Source organism: Phyllostomus discolor, chromosome 10 (genome assembly GCF_004126475.2).
Source record: "Phyllostomus discolor isolate MPI-MPIP mPhyDis1 chromosome 10, mPhyDis1.pri.v3, whole genome shotgun sequence".
Lineage (NCBI taxonomy): Eukaryota > Metazoa > Chordata > Mammalia > Chiroptera > Phyllostomidae > Phyllostomus > Phyllostomus discolor.
This window is the reverse complement of record NC_040912.2, coordinates 5,886,046-5,907,374: the sequence shown is the minus strand read 5'-3', so window position 1 is coordinate 5,907,374 and position 21,329 is coordinate 5,886,046. Positions and strand designations below refer to the sequence as shown.

At 54.6% G+C, this 21,329-nt stretch overlaps 1 protein-coding gene across 4 annotated transcripts in view; it reads right to left on the bottom strand.

Moving 5' to 3' along the window:
* The window catches only part of ELMO1 (engulfment and cell motility 1), a 472,089-nt gene that overhangs the window by 29,267 nt on the left and 421,493 nt on the right, over positions 1 to 21,329 (bottom strand). For all 4 annotated transcript variants that reach the window (XM_036010403.1, XM_028526015.2, XM_028526016.2 and 1 more), the window contains 2 exons: positions 8,011 to 8,174; positions 1,763 to 1,875 (listed from right to left, as the gene is read on the bottom strand). In XM_036010403.1, coding sequence (XP_035866296.1) covers positions 1,763 to 1,875; positions 8,011 to 8,174 — 277 coding nt within the window. The remainder of the gene's footprint in view (positions 1 to 1,762; positions 1,876 to 8,010; positions 8,175 to 21,329) is intronic.

Here is a 21,329-nt window from a genome sequence, read left to right as displayed (position 1 = left end):
CCATCAGGGCACGTGCTGTGATCACAGAACTCACAGATCTCGTCGGCCTAGGCTTCCTAACAGATGGGAAGCTGTGGTCCTGGGAAGTCACACGTCCTCCCCGAGGATGTCCGCGTGGTGACTTACGGAGCTGAGGGGCCTAGAACCAAGTCTGTGTGCTCCCAGGCCAGGGCGCATTTCCTGACCCATCTCCCAAAACGAAGGCAGGACTCTTTGTCGTTGGTGTCCAAGAGTGACATTCACCATCACCGGTCTCCTCCCGGTAACTTTAGGGTCGGGCACGGCTATCCTTGCCTCAGCTGGGGAACGGCCCAAGGTCACACAGCTGGGGGGCAGGGGCAGGACCTCGGCTCCGGGGGTCGTGTCCTCGCCACTGTGCCCACACTGTCTTCTTGGAACAGTACCTACCCTGACAAAGACGTCCGCGGAGTAAGGAGGGATGCGCTTGTCCGCCAATGGCTGCGTGGGCCCCTGGGTCCCCTCCTGTGTCACTCTCCCTAACGTGAGCCTGTCTCAGTCCCACTGCAACTCAGCCCTGTATTGTTCTGCCCACTGTCCTCTCTGGACACCCAGCCTGAAGTTCATTGTCATGGCTTCTCATCCTCCGGGAAAAATCTGTGTTTTCATCCCTCAAGGATGTTCTGCCTGTGGAAATTCTATACTGTGGTTTCTAACGGTGACATTTGACATCATTGCATTTACTCAATATTCAGCCCAAAGCTCTCACGATACATGGTCAGGGGCTGGGCTCAGCATAACCCTGAACGATGTTTGTCACTGGTGGGCGAGCCCTGCGGTTGGACGGGACACCCCTCCCCGTTCACAAGTGCCTGCGAGAGTGCCTCCCGGGCCGAGACGGGTGTTTACTCTTGGTGCAGGAGCTGACGCCGGTGCTTGCTCCTGGCTGCTCCTGCGTGTCTTCACCTCTCCCCAAAGCTTGCTGTTCAGCTTCAGTTTCTCTCTCTGTTTCCAGGACAGAGGGAGGCGAGCGCCGTGACTCTGCAGTCAGCAGCACGTCAGGACAGCGAGAAAGCAATCAAGGGACTGGACCTGTGTGGCTGAGAAACAGCGGGAAGTGTGTTCCACCTTCTGGATCTAGTCTAAGGGCACCCGTTTTGACTTGAAATTTTGGAATTAAGAGTTTAGAGAGGTAATTCAGAAATTTCTCTTGCAAGGTGATGAAAATGGATTCTCTCCTCCTTGGTTCACTGTTACTATGTGTGGGGGGGGGGGTGGATAAAAAGGTCCAGGAATGTTGAAGTTCCCAAGGTCAAATCCAGCAGCGGGTGTCAGCTCACCTGACAGCACAGGGAGTCATTAAAAGTGAGGGCCGTGGACTTCTGGGAGAATCCTTGCTCTTCGGTGACTTTGGGCAACGTACTTAGCCCCCTGTTGCTCGGTTTCCTTATCTGTACACTGGTGCCATCCCAACAGGACCCTTCACAGGGTTATTGTGAGGATGAAACGCATTCACATACGTTAAATCACAGCCTGGCACGTGGTAAACTCTCAGTCAGTACACGTTAGCTCTAGTTGAGCCACAACCAGCAAATTCATGGCCCTAAATGGCCCAGAATGGCTCTTTGGCTCCATGGATGTGATAATTCTGAACACTGGCTCTCCTTGGGTATGCACAGGGCACCTGAACTTCCCAGAACTGTGGTGCATGGCCTACCCTTGAACCAGCACCACGCCCCTGTGCCTCCCGGCAGCGGGCCGCGGCCCACCCTGGGGGGGTGTGGAGTGGCCCCAGGCACAGTACCTTGCCTTCGCCGGGAGTTGAGTTTCCTGAAGCAGGTCCCTTCCACCAGGCGGTTCAGGCGTTGCTGTTTGATCAGCTCCAAGATTTCTGGCTGGATCTTCTCCTTGAGCTCCCTGTGAAAATAAACACATATTCCGCAGCTGGTCTCGAGAGCCGGGGTAGGAGGGTAGGAGGCACACAGCTTTTTTTTTGTTTCTTTTCATGAACATCCCAACACCTCCCAAGGTACACTGTGGTGTCCACCCCGCAGCCCACGGGCGGCATGCAGCCCACGATAGCTGGGAATGTGGCCCAACACAAAGTCGTACATTTACTCAAAACATTATGGATTCGTTTGTGATACGTGTCGCCAAGTATTTAAGTGTGGCCCAGATATGCCAAAAGGTTGGACACCCCTGCTTAGAGAATCATTATGAGGCGTCGATAACTCTGTTACAATAACTCTATAGATTTTCGACATTTTCAGAATACTTGACAAAGTGCTAGCCCCTTCAGGGACGTTTTTCTAGACAAAGTCTCCCAAGAAATTTCTTCTCATATTTTGAAAAGCCACAGATACAAACTTACGCAAAGATCTACTCAGTTCTGCAGTGACAATAAGTCTCTGGTTGCACCCTCCCTCCGCCCCCCGCAGGGAAACTGAGAGACGATGACATTTGTGATCTGACCACACAGGGACACGGGCCGAGACACGGTTACTATTTCCAGCGCACACCGCGTCCCGGGCCAGCCACGGGGCCACATTCTGCTCTCAGTTCTGTCGCCTGCAAATGGGAACCAGGCGTCATCTCGGATTCTGGCCCACAGAGATCGGGATAACGGTGACATAAATGAAGCATTATTTGTGCCTGTTAACATAATGTAATTGGCTTTTGATGCACTGCGCTATAAAGATATGATAGGAATTCAGTGGTTTTTTAAATCTATTCTTTAAAAGCAAAGGTTTTTTTAAAATCCCGTGAGAGTTCATGTAGCTCCCTAGCAGTTGAGTCTAGTAGAGCTGGGGCTGCCCCGGTTGAGGCCGAACAGGGAGAACAGAGCGCAGCTCCCAGAGCAGCGCTGGCAGTACTGCTCGGCACGGGGACCCAGAGCCCAGAAGACTAGGACTTCGGTCTCAGCTCTGCCCGAGGGGAGCCTTTCATGTAGCCCCTCCAAGTCTCAGTTTCCTTGCCTGTAAAACGGAAATAAGAATCTTTCCCGGGAAACTGCGGTGACTCCCAAGGGAGACAGTGTGAGAGCAGGTCTCCCTAAGCACGGGGCAGGAGGGCAAGGCAGTGCTGGGTTTGCTTGCACTGCACGCTCCCAACACTCCTTATTCAGTAGTACTCAAGGCTCACGCATCCATAACCCTGAACTTGCTCTGAACTTCAGGTGATCTGTCTTCCCGTGGTGCTCTGTTTCCCAGGTGGTTTCACTGGCTTATTTTGATAAATATTCCTCTAGTTCTACCTAAAGGCCTGGCAAAACCAATAAAAGGAGGACAATTAAATGAGGGTCGGAAATGAGAGTGTGAAGAGCCATTCCAAGTCTAGCGCCGTGACAATCCCAAGTCCAGGCTGTGCACAGAAGACAGACAGAGAGCATCCTAGGCTGGTGAGACCCTCTTCTGGCCCTGAGGTCTGCCCCTCCGCGCTGCTCCCCAGGGTTCATCTGGAACAAAGTTGGCAAAATTGCTCCGTAAAAGTCCAGAGAGTCCTGGCTGGCGTAGCTCAGTGGATTGAGCGCGGGCTGCGAACCAAAGCATCACAGGTTCGATTCCCAGCCAGGGCACATGCCTGGGTTGCAGGCCATGGCCCCCAGCAACTGCACATTGATGTTTCTCTCTCTCTCTCTCTTTCTCCCTCCCTCGCCTCTCTAAAAATAAATAAATAAATAAATAAATAAAAATCTTAAAAGGCCAGAGAGTAAATTATTTCAGGCCTTGCGGGTCATACACTGTCTGCTGCCACTACTGGACTTCGCTCTGGTGTGGTCAGGTGCAAGCAGTCAGCAGGGTGCCAGGGGTGGGCCTCAGCGCGCCAGGGTGCTGAACCCCGGATGTGAAAGGGGGCTGTGGGGGCTTCCGGCTGAAGGGCTGCACCTGTTTCACGGAAACTGCTCTGTCCTGTCTCTGCACCGGGAGGCCTCCGAGCTCAGTCCTTCTGCCTCTTCTGTCGTGTACATTGTCGAGTCCCAGCTTTGAACACCAGCTCCATCCTGACAACTCCCAAGTTTACGTTTCTCATCCGGACCTCTCAGCTGAACTCCAAACTCCGCAACCCAGCTGTCTGCCTGGCTGTCTCCCAGGCGCCGCGCACTTGCCGTGTCCGAAGGTGAGCTCCCGAGGCCCCTGGCTGGCCTTGCCTCCTAGGGTTCTCGCCTTGGCTCATTCTGCTCCAGCCACACTGGCCTCCTTTGTTTATGGGGCACCTGGCCTGCTCCTCCCTCGGGGCCTTCTCACTGGGGGTTCTCTCTGCCGGAGCACCCTTCTCCCAAGTACACACAGAGCACGCTCCCCTCCTCCCTCCCACGTCTTTCCTCCGCGGTCACCCCCTCGGCCAGAGGGATCGGCTCCGACCGTCTCATTTAAAATGATGCAGTCTCCATTTCCCTTATGCAGCTTTGCATTTCCACTGCCCATCTCTTTCTAAAAATGTGCTATAATCTGTTTACCTTGTGTCTTGTCTGCTTCTCCCACTAAAACACAATCACAGCGGGGGTGAGAATTGGGTCTGTTCTCTTCACTGCTGAATTCACTGTTCTCTTCACACGCCAGAGTAGTGCCTGGCATGGGGCAGGTCCCTGCTAGGTCTTTGTCAAGTGCCCTGAACACTGGAAATTGTGTAAGGGACCAGCCTGTCCTACTGGCACCGGCTGGGCAACACCTGGAGCACAGCCTGCGGCCTGCCTGCGGTGAGGTGCGGGGCTGGGGCATGGCCCTGTCCCTGGCCCTGTTTGTTTTTACTTTGCTTCCTCGCCGGCTCCCACGGGGCTCCCTGAGACGAGGCGAGGCCTACACAAATACATGCCCAGGGTCGGCATTGCCACGTGCGTGTGAACAGTGCGACAGCTTGTAAAATTCGGGTTATGGGCTAATAATCAGAGCGGCCATTTCTCTGAGTGGCTGTCATGTGTCAGGCGCATGCTAAATACGCTAAGTCCTTTTCAGACACAACCCTGTTGACGCCCCGTGACAACCCAGTGATGGAGATGCTTGCATCACCTTCGTGTGTAGCCGTGAAGAAAACGGGCTGAGGAGGGGGCACGGAGGCCCTCAAAGAGCCACATTTGCAACTGGTGGCCTTGGAATGCAGCCCAGGTCTGTGAGCTCCGGGGCCTGGGTGGCCACACTTCACTGAGAAGTGTCTTCCCTGCTGGGTGTCCTATGGCCTAAAGTCCCATAGTGTCCAACGACCCGTTTTAGATTATTCAAGTTTTTGATTTTCACGAACTCAGATTAATTATGTAGATGGACTTGGCTTCCCTGTAAAGTCCTACTAAGTAGAAAATGACACCTTCTCTCTGAAATCATTAGTGGAGAGCTAAGAAGCAAAACAGAGATCCTCCGACCTATATATGTTTCCCACAGAATCTGCATACACAGAGTTCGCATTTTTATTCTCAGGAAGCATGAACATTTTCTCAAACGGGCTGCATGCCTCCTGGGGTCTTCAAGGCCCCGAGGTGACCGCCGTGCTGCAGGACCACACAGAGGCAGCCGGAGGGGGCCTCGGCCAAGCCATTACCCCAGCCTGCAGAATGAAAAGCTTGACCAGGTGGCCTTAAGGTGCGTTTCTGCTTTCAAATGCCAATAACCCTGAACCTGAGTCAGATGTACCCCCTCTGTGCTTTTGTGATAACCCCCCAACCCCCCCCAGCAGGGCCCTGAGCAGAGGCCCTGGTAACCCCTCCAGCCCCAGCTTTCAAGCCTGGGACGACAGTCAGGACCAAGTCTCTCTGGTCCACTCCCTGTCCCCAGCATCCTGGACAGGGCCTGGCAGGTAGGAGCTGCTCAACGCGTGTTGTTAAGTGAAGGAATAAGAGCGATCATGCACGGTCAGCATGTGGACGTGGGTTTACGCTGTGGGCCCGCTGGGCAGCACTCAGGCTTCCTCCAGCCCCTGCCACAGGGGCTTCCTGTGCAGCAGCTCCTTCTGACAGACTAAACGTCAGCAGAGAGGATGCCCGCCCTGAGGGGCCCAGATAACAGGTTGTGGCACCCTCCCCGCTTCAATGCCGTAGCTTCTGAAAAGGCGTTAGGACTTGAATGCAGCTACAACGAGAACCATGGCTGCTTTTCCGTCCCATGGCCAAGTGACGGTGCCAAGGTGCCACGCGTGCAGGAGGTGTCCTTCCCGTTTACACTGCTTCTCCTGACGGCATCACTGTAAAGACGAGAGCTTCTTGGGAAAAAGGGAAGAGGAACTTCCCAGTGTCGTGGGCAGAGCCGTGGGAAGCCAGGCTACGACACCCAAGCAGAAGCAAAGGAGTCACACTTGACCGGCAGCGAACATTCTTCCTTGGAACACAGTCATGGTCAAATGCTGATTTAGAACCACTTGGCCTTCACTGAAGTGGTTCCTCGAGTCTCCCGTTAGGCTCTAAGAACTGCAGCCAGAGCGCAGGGAGGTCACCTCGTGCGGACCCAGCGGCTGGAGCGGACGTTGTGCACTCCAGGGCCTCAGGCCCGGAGGCCCCGCCGGGGGCGAGGCACCGCCGTCCCTCCCCGCAAGGGACACACCGTAGCTCTGAGGAGGCAGTCGCTTACCCAAAGTGCTTTCTGCTAAGCACTTCTGGCTGTCACCTTGTCACCGAGGACCCCTGTACAACTGGAGCAGCGCCCCGTGAAGAATGGGCTGGTGCCCAGTGTGGGCGGCTGCCCCCCCTCCTCCCGACCCTGGCACCGCCGCCTAACTTCACCCCCCGCCCCCCCCCCCCCCCCCCGAGCCTGCGGTTCTGCTCTGCCGTTTCTAAAGGTGACTCTTAAGGTTTGAAAACGAATGTCGAGCTGATGTTATTGCTTGGCTATTGTCTCTTCAGGCCGGTGCACCTTTTAAAACCTCGTCTGAATCTGGCATTTGGCAAAGGAACCCTGGTGAGGCTGACAAAGCTCAGCTGAGGGATCGATTAGTGGCTGGACTTCAAGTCCTGGCTCTTCCGCTTGCGGACCGGGGCCCTGCTGTCTAGACTCCATCCCGGTCCTTGAGTGAAGATGAGAGCTGCATGTCTCACGGGGACAGGAGAAACAGGAGAGCCAAAGGAGGTGCTTCGCCAATTGCCAAGCACCAAACACATCAAGTATATAAGAGCAAGCAACAGAAAAAGAGGCAGAGAAAAAAGAACCAGAAACAGAGAGCCAGCCAGACAGACAAGTTTAAGATGGGCTCCCCAAGGACGCCTGATGTTGTCAGTTGGCTGCTGGCTTCACACAAACGTTGAAAAGACGCTGTGTCCAGTCGTCCGAGGGCGGAATGAGAGTAAGCGTCCCTGCCCTCCACCCCTTCCCTATTTTCCTCCTTATACATTATAAGGGTAATAACAAAACTGATCTATTTCCTAGAAAAAGACAAGGGAAGAGATAAGTAGGCCAGTTCTAAGAACAGATGAAGCACACCAGTCTTCGTGCCCAAGGCTCAGGGCATCTTAAAGGTGGAGACGCATCGAACTCTACGTGTCAACGGTGGGATGTGATGCCAAGTCCTGTGAGGAGGGGGCCATGGCTGCTCTGCCTCAGGCCTGCCGGGTGACAGGCACAAGAGCAGAAGGACGGGTGCCAAGCAGAACCGACGGGGCCGGGCGAAGCGGGTCTCTCCTCCCTGCAAGTGGTCCGCCCTACCCACACGCACTACTTAGGAGCTCATATGGCTTTCCTCATCAGTGGGCCTCCGTCCGGCTGGGCCAGAGCACCCTGTCACTCACAGGCACCTGCACAGAATGTAGCTTCACAGGCAAAAGAGTTAGTTCCCAGTGTTAGGAAAGGACCTCAAATTTTCAGCTGCAGCTCCTTAGCGGGCTCAGCAGTAACTGGGGCATTTCCTGCTTTAGATCCTTCAACCAGCCCCTGTGCCCACCTGCCCCTCGGCCCCGCCTGCCTGCCCAGCCTCCCTCAGGGGGCTGCTCCGACGTCCCGAGTGGACTGAGCTCTTTCGGAGAGTCCCCTGTGGGCCTCCCATAGAGGGTTCCCGACACGGCCCCGCTGTGAGGGAGGCCCTCCCTAGGGATGTGAGTGATGGAGGTGGTGGGGGCGGTGGGGGTGGTGGGAAACTTACAGAATCGGGCGAGACTGGAAATCCTCCTGGTTCATCCTCTCGGACTGGCGGATTTTCAGGATCTCGGTGTAGCTCAGGTTCTGCAGCTTGCTCTTGAACTGGTCCAGGGAGCTAGGCTTGGTTGTCAGAGCTCTCATAACCTGCTCCTTCACCACCTGCATTACCTGTAGATTAGAGGAAGACCGTAATGTTCTGGGGTTGACCTCGTCCGTCCAGAGAAGCCACCGGTTTACAGCTCCCCGCCTCCGGGAGCCCCTGTGCGTGCCCTCTCGGCCCAGACCTTGAGTGTGCTTTGCTGTGGAGTCAGCTACCATCAGGTGCATCTCCCGTTTTCTTTTCTTTTTTTAAAAGATTTTATTTATTTATTTTTAGAGAGGGAAGGGAGGGAGATAGAGAGAGAGAGAGAGGAACATCAATGTGCGGTTGCTGGGGTCATGGCCTGCAACCCAGGCATGTACCCTGACTGGGAATCGAACCTGCGACACTTTGGTTCGCAGCCCGTGCTCAATCCACTGAGCTACGCCAGCCAGGGCTCCCATTCTCTTTTGAATCCTTGGAGCTACAAGGAGGAGACGGGTCGGAGCTGGGGACACAGAGGCTTGGGGTAGGAGGAGTGCCCCACTGGATGCCTATGCTATGTGACTGCTACTGAACCAACACTCTAAGCAACGCAAACTCAAGAATGAAAAAAGCCCAAGCAACAGCTAGACGTCTGCTCGAGCGTTATTTTTTCCAGGAGAAAATCGCTGAGACACAATGGACGGGAATTTGGTTGGCACCAGTTCAAATGAGTGTGAACTGACATCCACCCCCGCTCCTCGCGGAATGCCTTCCCCGTCTAGGGAAAGCCTGAGTGTTCATGCAAATGATGCATTTGGAAATGTGCACGTGGCGTGGCCTCTTCGAAGCCTAGTAAATTAGAACAGACATATCCCACTGGAGGCCTCGAGAGAAAAGAAGGATGTGGTAATTTGCCGCCTCACCACAGACCTAGCCCGCAGAAGGCACTTAACCGTCGCCTCTGTTCATATGAACTCATCTTCACCAGGACAGAGAACGCAGGAAAAGATCAGAAGACACTCAAAGGCATCCAAGAGATCTAATTAATTTTTTTCCAAAAATTTTTTGTTTAATCCTTACCCAAGGATATGTTTCTATTAATTTCAGAGAGACAGCAAGAGAGAAAGAGAGACAGAGAGAGAAACATTAGGGTATATTGGTTGCCTCCCATACACGCCCTGACCGGGACTCAAACAAACCCTCAACCCTTTGGTGTACAGGATGATGCTCCAACCAACTGAGCCCCCTGCCAGACAAGATTTATAATAATCTTTCTGCTTCTTTTCTTGAACCCTCCACTACAGATGCAAACAACTGTGACTGTTGATAAGGTACCTACTATGTGCCAGATACTAGGGTAGGCCCTTTATTTATGTTCCCTCTCTTAATCCACTCTGATCTACGAGGCAGATATTACGTCATTCCATTTACCTATGAAGAAACTGAGGCTTTGAAAGAAACACTAAGTGCCTAGTTCACAATCGTACAGCTGGTTGGTAGGAGGCTGAGCTGGGACCCGCCCTGGAGTAGACCCAGGACTGTAAAAACGCTACTGCCCTGCTGCTTTGGCCAACACCCTTGGGGCGGCGTAGTCCCTTAAAGATAAGAGAAACTCACCAGCACCCCGCACTATAGGCTGCATCTGGTGCCAGGCACCCCTCTGCTCCCCACCTCCTGTGATCCTCCCTCCCACACGGCAGCGCGGGTGTCATCACCACTGTTTGAAAGACAAGGGGACTGAGACTGAGAAGGACTGAGGACTTGTCCAAGGTCACACACATCGAGTTGAATTCCAAGACACCACTGGCCCAGCATGGTGGACACAGCACACGGTGAGGGCAGGCGTGGGGGAGTGCTCACCCTCTGTCGCTATAAACGTGATCCCAGTACCCCCTTATGGCTTCTAATCATTGTTCATTCAACAATTCACGTATGGCACGGTACGGTAGCGACTGCTCACTGACGAGTCCCACCAAGATGCCATGTGCATGAAATGTTATTGCAATACAGCTGACAGTTTTACAGCACAGAAGACGCTGTGGCAAACCGGGACATCCAAACCTGCCCGACTGCTGAGTGATGGGAAAATCTCACCACATCAGGAAGTCGTGGGCAGCTGAAGCGTGCTCCCAGCACTTGCTGAGCTCTGCGGAACGGTGTCCCCTCTCTCCGGGGGTGCGGGTGGCGAAGCTGCCTGCCCATGTGTCTTTCTCTAAGTGTGCATCTCTCTCACTCACCCAAGGACTGTCCGGTGATCTGAAGGGGCCTAAGGATACTGGGAGGCAGGAGGAGAAAGGGAATCCTCCTTGGCAGCAAAGCTAAAACCTGTTACCATCAGGCCTCGGGGCACCCACAGGCCCGTGAGCCCCCTAACCCAGGGATGCCAGGCATCTGCACTCCCCAGTCACCTGCATACCCACTTGCGTGTGCCTGTGCTCCCAGGACCCCCCTGTCAACTGGAAATGGCTACACTGAGGGTAAGACGGGTCATAGGTATCTAGAAGGAAAAAAAATCTGCTTTCAAGTGATATGAACCCTCATTTGCCCTTACACGCTTCTGAGTTTCAGGGATCCAGGTCTACAGTGAGAATGTCCTCTACAAGGTAACGTATTGCATTTGCATAGGGGCTTTCTGGGTGGTGGTATCTTATCACAAAAGTGAATCTAATGGCAGAAGTCTCGGGAAAGTTCAGAAGACAACCCGAGAGACAACAGATCTGTATCTTTCACTCATGCACCTGCAGTATCCAGGCGGTGCCACTGCTCTCTGAAGAGCCGCATGCCACGCCCGTCCTGAGACGTGGTGGCTGGTGACAGCCGTGGAGTGAATGCACCGCGTCAAGTATCCTCCCGCCCCCTGTCTCGTGCGAGTTTTCAGTCCCGTGGCTGGGCTGCCCCCTGCCATCTAACACAGCTGGTCATTAGCTTACATTACATTACTCAAACTGTGTTGATAGACGCTATTACCATTTTCTCGAGAGGCGTGATTTGTGAAGTCAACACAGCGAACGTGGCTGGGCACTTCACGTGCGTCCAATAGCTGGGAACTCCAAGGGGACTCAAGTCTGGCCCTCGCCCTCTGTGAACTGACGGTCCGATGAGTGAGGCAGGCGGGGCAAAGGCCAGCACAGCAGAAGTGTGCACGTGCTAGAGAGGGTGGGCTGATGGACTGCTGGTAGGCGGGAGGCTTTTCGGGAAGACGTGGTCTGGGATTTACAGGAAGAATGTGTGTCCAATGGTGTGGAAGTAGGTGAATGATTCGGACTCTTCTACACCTTAGCCCTGCCGAACCAGGGATGCATCTGAACTGGAACCAGTTACTTAATCACTGCTTCGTGTCCCTGGCGTAACGGCAGAAGGGGATATTTCCAGCTGACCTTCCACCTAATCCTGTTTCCTTTCTCACTCGGGCAGAATGCTACACTGGGGATGGATGCCTCACGGAATTTGAAATAGTGACTGTCTTACATCCTGCAGAAGAAACCGTGGTTACGCCCAGTCCAGGCTGATCCATGACACTTTGCTCTTTCAGGTGGGGGGCACCTCAGACGCAGCCCCTTTCCCCACTCGGAGAAACTCAGGGTTGAGTGAAGGAGATCATTATCACCTCCCAAGGCCACCTGGCCTTGAGGCAGGAGGCGGGACGTGCAGCAGAGATAAAGACACGGCAGTCAGAGGACTGACAATGGAGGAGCGATTTTTAAACGGAATGAGGTTAACGTGGGGAGTGTTTTAGACATGGCTCCACTTCCCGCATTTTACAGGGGAGGACATGAAACCTCAGGGCCCCGGCAACTCCTTGGTTCGCATGTCTCGTTAAGGGGCTGCCGCAGAAATGACCACGGCCAGACCACCTCTGATGAGACCCAGCGGCCCCGAGACTGACCGGTCAGCACCTTGCCCCGGACTCTTCTGATGCAACCTGAGGCAGAGCGGAGGCGGGCGCTTTTCCTCCCACACCGAGAGCCGTCACGGCGGCCCTGAAGCTGCGGCGGGGTGGGAGGTAACGAGATCGCCGACACCGGGATCGGCCGAAGGAAGGGCAGGCGCATGCGTACGAGTGTTGTTAACGGCTAAGCCATGTTCACCCCAAAGTCCGTCCAGTCCTGGCATCTGGTGGTTTGAATGGGATTCGAATCACCTGCAACCAAAGTCCCTACAAACACAACAAAGGCCAAAGGGACCCGAGCTGGTGGGGCTAAGCCTGCCCGGATCCAGATGTACAAGAAGGAAGCATCTGGGGAGAAAACTCACAGCTCCTTCAATAAGCAACGACTTTAGAAAATCATCTTCATTGTGTCCTGATGGCTGTACCTTCGCATGGGAAATGCTGATAATCCCTTGTGTAGCTCCTGCTGAAATCTTAGGCTTAAAATTCGCTGTCGGAGCTTCATTCCTTTAGCTTTCAACTCTGATCCCTGCTAGATGCAAGAGTCTGTAAGTAGAACAATCCTTTACACTCCCCACAATCATGTACACTTCAGTTTGGAGAAAATACGGACCGTTTTCCAAGAGCGGGTTGACAGGATAAGGGGGAAGGCGCCAGGGCCCCAGGGCCCCAGGGGGAGGGGTGGGGCGGCGAGCGTACACAGCACAGGGCGGACGTCTGCTGGGACCGAGGGCTGGCTTTGCTGGCTGGACTTCGGTTTTGCTCAGCGCTGCCCCCAAGATGTTCTACGGTCACTCTGTGTGACAAGGAAAAGGACCCCAGCAAGAGATGTCACTGATTTTTTAAAGAAGACAAAAGAGTTACACAGATCGAAGAATCCTCTATTCCTTTGCAAAATACCGTCTCCAAGAGCTACAATTAACGACATTAAATCTCTGTTAATGGTCCGTGTGTGTGACGTAAATCAGGACCCTCACAACCCCGTCCTTCACTCTGTCCTCCTTGGAAAATAGCGGACCTTTTATCATTGTTTGAAAAACCTACGGACAATGCTGCAGAGGCAGCAGCAAATCGATGCACTTGAAGCTTCCTAATTACAGCACGCGCTTCGCCGCAGACAGCAAAGGAGTCATCCTCTTAGAGTCTGCGCTCACCATTGGGATCGACCGATCTCTTCACCAGGGTCTGCGTGGTGCCTGTGGAGTGCTTCCGGAGTTCTCGGAGCACGTGTTCCGAGTTAACACGATATGCTACAAAAGAAGCCAGAGTCCCACAAGACCTTGAACTTCAAATGGAGAAAACCCTTTGAAGGTGTCTCCTTGGACGACTGGGTTGAAGGTGTAAGTACCGGGCATCCCTGAATAGGATCAAGCATGCTGGTAGAGTCGACCCTTGGTATATCTGTGGGAGATTGGTCCAGGATCCTGTGGACACCCAAATCCACAGACGCTCAAGTGCCTTTATATAAAACGGTGTGAGATGTATACGGTCAGCCCTCTGTATCTGTTCCAACGGCCTGGCCAGGGGATTTGGACGCACAACCAAGTGGGAAAGCTCCTGATCTTGGCCGGCATCTGGTGCCACTTCTGAGCTTTCAGTATGGCACCTACAGCGACTCTCGTCACGTTGCTGGAAAGCAGTTAGGGCGGACCGCCCATTCCACTTGTATTGTAAATCCCCAGAGGGCAAGAATGGCTTCTCATTTGTATTTGTGGACCACAGCACTTAATTCAGTGTCCTTCAGACTGCAACATTGATCGACCTGTTCAATGCCAAAGATTCTCTGGCTCCCACTTTGACTCTCTAGAATTAAACAAATACATCCTGAACAGAACCACAAGGCTGCAGGCCGGGTTTACAAAGCCTTGCCACGGTGTCAGGGGGGTCCGGCGGTCATCTGGGTGTCCCTCCCAGGCTGGGTGGGCAGGGTGATCTGGAGCTGAGTGGGGGGTTCCTGGGGGGGCCACGGCAGTCCCTGGCGCTGGGCACGGCCATGAACAGGGGGTCAATTTACCCAGTCAGTGGTGCCCCGTGAAACAAATTTATCTTCACAACAAAGGAAAAAGGCTGTCTTGGGGAAGACAGGTACCAACACTGCCCAGGTAAAAAATGACTCCCGTGGGAGGGTTCTCATCGCTGCACTTCGGGACTGGGTCGTTTTTCTTCCCAGGTACGTTCCTTACACAAGCCACGATGCCTGAAGGCTCACCAGGACCAAACCATTAGAGGGGTTTGGGCTGGAGAGTGGGGTTTGGGGAGGGGAGACCCCCCAGTGCTTGTGTGTAGGCAGGATAACTTCCCAGAGGCTGGGAGCCTGTGGGGGGTGCTGCTCTCCAAGGTCAGGAGTGGGGAGAAGAGGCCCTGCCCAGAGAAAGTAGGAGGTTAGGGTAAAAACTGGTGACTCACCTGTCAGGGACAGTTACTGTGCCAGATGCAGGCTGTCGGCATCCCCTGACCCACTCCCTGCCCAGAGGCCTCAGAAATGAGGATGCCTCCTGGAAACTAGAGACGGTTTTACTTTGCAGTTTAGCACAGCTGGGGAGTGCACTGGCAAGGAGGGTTTTGCTAAGTGGCGGTGAGCATATTACATGGAGGGGAGGGAAGGATGGAAGTGCCCCCTGGGTCTGCGGAGCAGCATTTAAGCTCTCTGGGCTTACTGAGGGGCGGCGCGGCACAGGGCAGAGCTTGGCCGGCCCCGTTAAAGGCCACACAGTGTCTGTTGCAAGGACTCAGCTCTGCTGTGGAGGCAGGAAAGTGGCCACAGACAAGTAAACGAATGGCCGTAGCTGTGTTCCACTGAAACAGGATGTAAACCACCAGGTGGCCGGCTGGGCCGGGCCTGCAGGGGTGGTCTGCCCAGCCCCGGCCGTGGAAGAAAGTCGCCTGGCTTTAGAGGTGGGCAGCAGTCAGGCGAAGTCCCCTCCCTCCCTCGAGGGGGGCTGGAGGGTGGAGCGGGGGTTGGGGGGCCGCCCAATGGCTCAGCTTCTCTGAACCCGCTTCCTCATCTGCACAGCGAGGGTGACAACCTTAAGTCAGGTCTAGGAGAGGTACAGCATTGCCCCCAATGCAGCACAGCTGTCAGCAGGAGGTTTCCCGTGAACCACCGCCCCCCTGACAACAGCTTCTTCAAGGACAAACCCTTTCTCGCAGCACGCAGACAACCTCACGGAACGGAGGTGCCCGTAACATGTGCAGGGCATTCGAGATGGTGACGCTGAGGCCGCGCTGAACAGACCTGACTCCCACAGAGGGAAGGGTCATTTTTTTAAAAACATACAGTATTGTCGCCTCTCTCCCTGCAAGGTTTCAGGGCCTCGAGGGTATTTTGACCTGTCCTCGCTCCTCCCGTGACACCTCCCGCTGGGGTCTGAGCAGGGCAGGCCCCGTGGGGTCAGGCAGAATGGACATGAACAGAACCTGCCCGGAGGTCACAGGGGCTCAGCTCAGCGGGGGCACCACCTCCAGCTCCCTCCCGATTCCATCTCATGTTCTCGATTACACAGGTGGAGGTGACACATTTTGACTATTAATAAATGCAAAACAGCCCCTCTGCACATCGACGAGGACAGGTCTAAAGGTGACACGCAGGAATAATAAGACCTCGCCAGCCCTGTCGCTCTGCCCGTGTTTCTCCAGTGGCTCGGGAATGGCCTTCTGAGCCCTGAGCTGCTCCCGGCTCCGGTCCGAGCGGGCGATAATGACCTCCCTCAGAGCCAGAGGCTGCTGCTGCGTGCCCTGTGGGCTGCGAGGTCACGGTCACCGTTCCTCTCTAAGCTGGCTCGTTGTGCGAACATCACATCCACAGCCAAGACACGTGCCCGGGAGCGGAGGAGAACTGTTCACTGCAGACTCAGCTCTGGGATGCAAACCGCTGACGGTCAGGGCCTGCTCTCTGGGTGCCGTATCTCTGGCGAGTGACGGGAAACTAGTAGCCATGGTCAAAATGATGGGCACACCTGGGCGTGGGGACCTGCGTGACCCTTACAGTTAGGAATTTTGCTCTGAGGGTCCCAGTTTTCTGAGGAGTGGTGTGATGTCGACTCTCTTTTTGAGTGTCTGCTCCTTCCGCCTGAGCCCTCCCCGGACCCCCGCTCCGTCCCTTGTCCTGGGCACCCCCAGCCTCCGACTTCAACTCTGCCCCCTCTAGAGGTGGGGGCATTTCCCAAATGCCAACCTGCTCCCATCCTTCCCCTGCTCACACCCCAACTGCGTGCCCGGGAGTCCACTGCGGCTTTACTCCCAGCAGCCAGGGCGTGGGAACAGCCGGGTGCCCCTGCCCGGTGGCTGGGCGCAGAAGACGTGGCAGACACGTGCACTCGAAGGAACACGCGCAGACACGAGAAAGGATGAAACACTGCCACTGGCGACCACGCGGGCCGATCTCGAGAGCATCACGCCGAGTGCAACAAGTCAGATGGAAGAAGTGAAGAACCGTGTGATTGCACGCCTGTGTGGCATCTAAAGTGGAAAGCAACACACGGATAATGAACAGAACACTCAGACACAGACAACAGTGCGGCGGTGACCAGAGGGAAGGGGGGTGGGAAATGGGGAGGGTACAGGGGGTCCGATATGTGGTGACAGGAGACTGGACTCCGGGCAGTGGGCACACAATGGAATGCACGGATGACGTGTCACAGGACTGCACACTTGAAACCTACGTAATCTTAGTAACCAGTGCCGCCCCAGTGCATTTAATTAAGGTACTGCCCCCACCCCTGCAGCGGTCCAGCACTGCCTGCAGGTGAGCACCAGACTCTGTAGTGCGGCCCCACGGGCCCTGGACTGGCTCTCTGTTGCCTCCTCGGGCGCATGCCCCATCTACCCCGCCCCGTGCGCTCTGCGGTCCGACCACACAGATTGTTTCCACGTTCTGAACTTCATGCCGCGCCTTCCTGTGTGCTCTTCCTTCCTCCTGTGGCTGAAGCCCGCCTCCTACAGCCTGCTCACCCTTCAAGCCTAGACGTCCTTCCCTGACCTGTTCCCCGCCCCCGAAGTTGGTGCTACTGCCACCTACTGTCCCCTCACAGAATTGCACCACAATGTTGTGAACGGTGGCCCCTTGCTTACTATTACACACAGAGTGCGAGCAACCCAATCAGGCATTAATTATTGAGAAAATATCCACTTAATTTATAACTGGTGAACTCATCAAGTGATTAAAACAAAACAATAGCCTCTAAAATTGTAATTCTCAACCCGTAGTCTACAATGAACTTTAGAATGTGCCTTTGCCTGACTTCAGCCCTGGAGATGCCGCCGATCCATTTGGCCTGGAATGGGCTCTGGACACTGGTCACCTTTTATAAAGGCCCCGGGGGAACGTGCGTGTGAAGCGAGGGTCGGGGGCCTCTGGTCCGCACGAGGAGGCGGAAGGAGGTAGGAAAGGCAGAGACTGCTCCCCTCTGGGAACAGAGGGACATGCTCCCTGCCCTCCAAAGTGCCCGGTGCAGGGGAGACGAGGAGCTGAGCCCCAGCTCACCCAGGCCTGGTCTGCAGGTCCTACCCTAGGACGCGTGGCACGGACAGGACGCGTGCTCTCACCTGGGACAGTCCGACAGACGGTCAGGAGATCCCATCCACTCGGGGCATGCATGGGCTGCCCCCTCAGAAGCCACTGCTGCTCGGGGACCAGACTGTTCTCCCTGCGCTGCTTCTTGCTGAGGCAGCCACTGTGGCAAGGACATTGGCCTGCCCAGATGTCCTCAGGTACAGTGACCTCAGGTTGAGAGAGACCCGCTTTGGCAGGGCAGCCACTGTCTTCCCTTAAGCCAGCCCCAATGCCTCGGGCAGCCACCGGCATCCATGTTCCCAGACACAGGCCTGCAGCCCCCGTGCCGACGCTGAGCCGGCAGCCCTGTGTGTGGGGGGTGCGGGCGGACCCAAGGAGCTGCCAGGGGACTATTATTAGAGAGAGGATGAAAGGTGACTTTTCCAACTCACCCGGAGAGCAGAGCAGATGGCCCCGGAGCAGCTGAGCGAGTTGCTCAGCACCACGCTCCCTTGCTGGAGGACGCCCACTGGATTTTAGTGGCTGATAAATTAGGAATCGGGTGGCGGGGGATAGTGACACTCGGGCAGCTTCAGGCAGCCCGATGATCCGGCCACAGTCTGAATCGAGAGCTTTGGCAGCTCTGCCATTAGCCACCGAAAGAGCTCATCATGCCATGCCCGAGCCAGGGGTTCCATGCCCACGGAGACTGGGCGATTTCACCTTTCAAAGACGAAGACACACAGCCCTAGAGCTGCCTGCTCCTCACCAGAAGACATTTTAATTTAAGGTTGAAAGTATCTTTATGGGCAGTATTTGAAAAAATAAAAACCTTTCCACCAGCAATTCATCTTAAAATCAATTAGGGCTGAGGCGGCTGGAGATGCATGGATACGGACACGCCGTCCCTCTTGCTGCCTTCAGCATCCGCAGGGCGTCAGTCCCCAAGAGGAGCTGGGAACGGTGAGATCTGGGGTCGCTGCCTTCCCTCTGCAGCCTGCCCTCGAGGCACAGAGCCGTGTGACCACGCTTCCTTTCGCCACCGAGCAGGGGCTAATGAACACGGCGATCAGCCCCGATTCGCTGGTTAGCTACCTGAAGGCCCTGCTTGACCCCAGGAAGCTCCTCTCCCAGCGTCCGATGGAGCCCCCAGCAAGCCAAGTTCGCACCAAGCACGCGAGTGGGTGGCTTTTACGCTACATCTTCGAATAACCAGCACGTCAAACAAGTCGATCAAAACCTGTGAGTGTGCGGTGAGAGGGGCAGAGACGAACAGGGCTGGTTTTCTTGCCAAGAAGGTTGAAAAACTCTTCCAGTAGGGTCCAACGGGATTCAATAGAGTTGGGGGGAAATGGCTACAGATGTTTAATAATTATGCTACTAATGGGTTTTTAATGCTGGTTTCTCCAACTTAGCCAGGCTGGGCCAAGCATGGGTGAGGAAAGCAATGTCTGTTGCCAAGCTTCTTAAAGGAAGGAAGAGCGAGCTTCTTCCTGGGCAAGTCTCCCAGGCTGGGGTCGCTGTCTTCTTGCAGCCCCAGCGGACCCCGGGGGGTGGAGGTGGGGGGGACTGGTTCTTGGGAGGAACTCCCCCCCCCAAAAGAGGGGAGGAATTTCACTAAAGAAATAATGGCCTGGAAGGATTTTTGTCTTTTAAGGTGCACAATCATGATGCAAAGAAGCACAGTGTTGAATGATTCGAATGATGCTACTGTTGTCTCCACTGATGGGCAAGCGGCCCCCACAGATACCCCTGAACACTGCAGGCTGTTTACCAGCAAATCTGAGGCCGACTCAGTGCCCCTTCTTCACTCACTCATCGGTAAGACTTGCAGAAAAGGGGTGAGCAGTAACTGTGTGCTCACACGTTCATCCCCCCCCACCCCCCCGGTGTGTCCCAATCTCTGTGGATGGCGGGATCTTACCCGATTCATCTCTGTGCGTCCGGCATCTAATACCGGTTTCATGGGTATTTGCAGAGTGAACGATTGAACTAAACGGAAAGTGGACAGAAGAATACCAGTGGGCGTAGATAAATTAGCCTCAAACTACTCTGAAATTAGTCCCTCTTAAGAAATAAATGGAATGCCTACTGCTTCACACAGAGAGTGAAACCCTAACCTCACACACGGAGATCTCTCAGCATGCTTTACATAGCCTATTAAATGGTGACAAATGAAACGGGACAGTCCGCCCCTCCGGAAGGTGGACCGAGCACACCTCTGGTAAGCAGACTGCTCGGGCGGGGCCCGGGGGAACTCGGGGCGAGAGAGGCGGACTCTGGCCCCGGAAGGTAGCTCCAGCGCCAGGCGTGGTGGCTGACCTGAAGCGCATTATGAGGACCACTGCAGCAGGTCACTGCGGGAAGACCTGCAGCAGGTCACTGCGGGAGGACCATGTCACCAGAATGAAGGCATCAGTGGTGCTGGTCAGCAGACAGGCTGGCCTGGGGAGATGACCACACAGGGGGACTTAAAATTTCCCAGAATCCACTGGTCTGAACTCTGATACGGACAGGGAGGGGCTGTCCTTGCCACTCTCCTTCAAATCTTCTCCTTCTGAGTAGTCATCAACTCAACAGTGTGGCGTTTTACATGGAGAGGCCTTTGTCGAGAAACGTAAAACATCACGGTCTGCATTGTGACTTCTAAATCAATCCAGAATCAACAGACTGTCTTAAGGGCAAATGCGTTCTGATTTTCTAAATTTCCTCTAATAAACTGTCAGTTCCCGGTATTACATGAAACTCGTTGGAAGTATCCATTCAGTGATGCCATCCCGTGTCAGCTCAGCTAACACTCACGAGGCGTATCATACGGGCTAATCACTGGGTAGATGCTGGCAACACAAAGAGCCGGAGCCAGAGCTCACCCTTGCGAAACTCAAGGTCAGGGAGGGCAAGGGAGGTTGTAAACAAATAGTAGCACTGGGCCTTAATAAGCGCCTTTACGGGTACGGGTTGTCAACATAATTGGGGGGCAGGGAAAACAAAGTGATTATTAAGCAGAGCGCATATGTATGTGGATACAACTACACGGCCACTCTCACCCCTTTGCTGCTTCAGAACTGCACTTGTCGGAGCGGCCTGGAGTTGTGTCTTCACGGCCGTCTCCCAGGAGGCTCCTGAGCCCTTTGAAAGAACAGCCTATCCCCCATTTGTCTTTTTATCACTAGTGGATTTTACAGTTTTTTTGTACCTGGACAATTTCCCCCTCAGTCCAGTGAACCGAAGGTCAAGCAGATTTGATTTCTGAGTTACGTGCTAAAAAATGATTTCTGGGGAGTCTTATAAAGGCTGGGGTCGAACCTGTGTGATAATTTCAGGCAGAGGGAAAGAGAGGGCTTACAACGGTAGCGATGATGGATGAACTCTGGTTAGCGCACCGCCATCCCGACGCTCTCCGGATCTCTCCCAGATGGCTGTAAATTGGGGCACCTCATAAATCCCCAGGCCTTTTCTTTCCATGGTCCATTATTACAGTGTCCCAGGGCAGCGGAACACTTTCCAAACTAAAGTAATTGTGAGCCATTTGTTATCTTTAAAGGAGAACCTGTCAACCGCTACAGCCATAAAGCCGAGACAATTAAAACAGCCCAGAGTGCTCTGAGTCTGCAAAACCCTGAGAGTTATTTCGTGGTTTAGAGCCAGTGCGCCCAAGGAAGATTGAAAATGGTTCCTGTGTTTTTCCACTCAGTGCCTCTCCCTCTCTGCCCAGTCGCTGTGCCCCGCACAGCTGGAGGAAGACAGCCGTTCCCACGGTTTCCAGAAATCCGCCGGGTCTGCCGCGTTTTCATCCAGATGTGGCCCCTTCCCTTAATGATGGGCCCTTTGCAGGAAACGGCACGATGGCCATTCTATGTCCTATATGTCTTCGTTCCT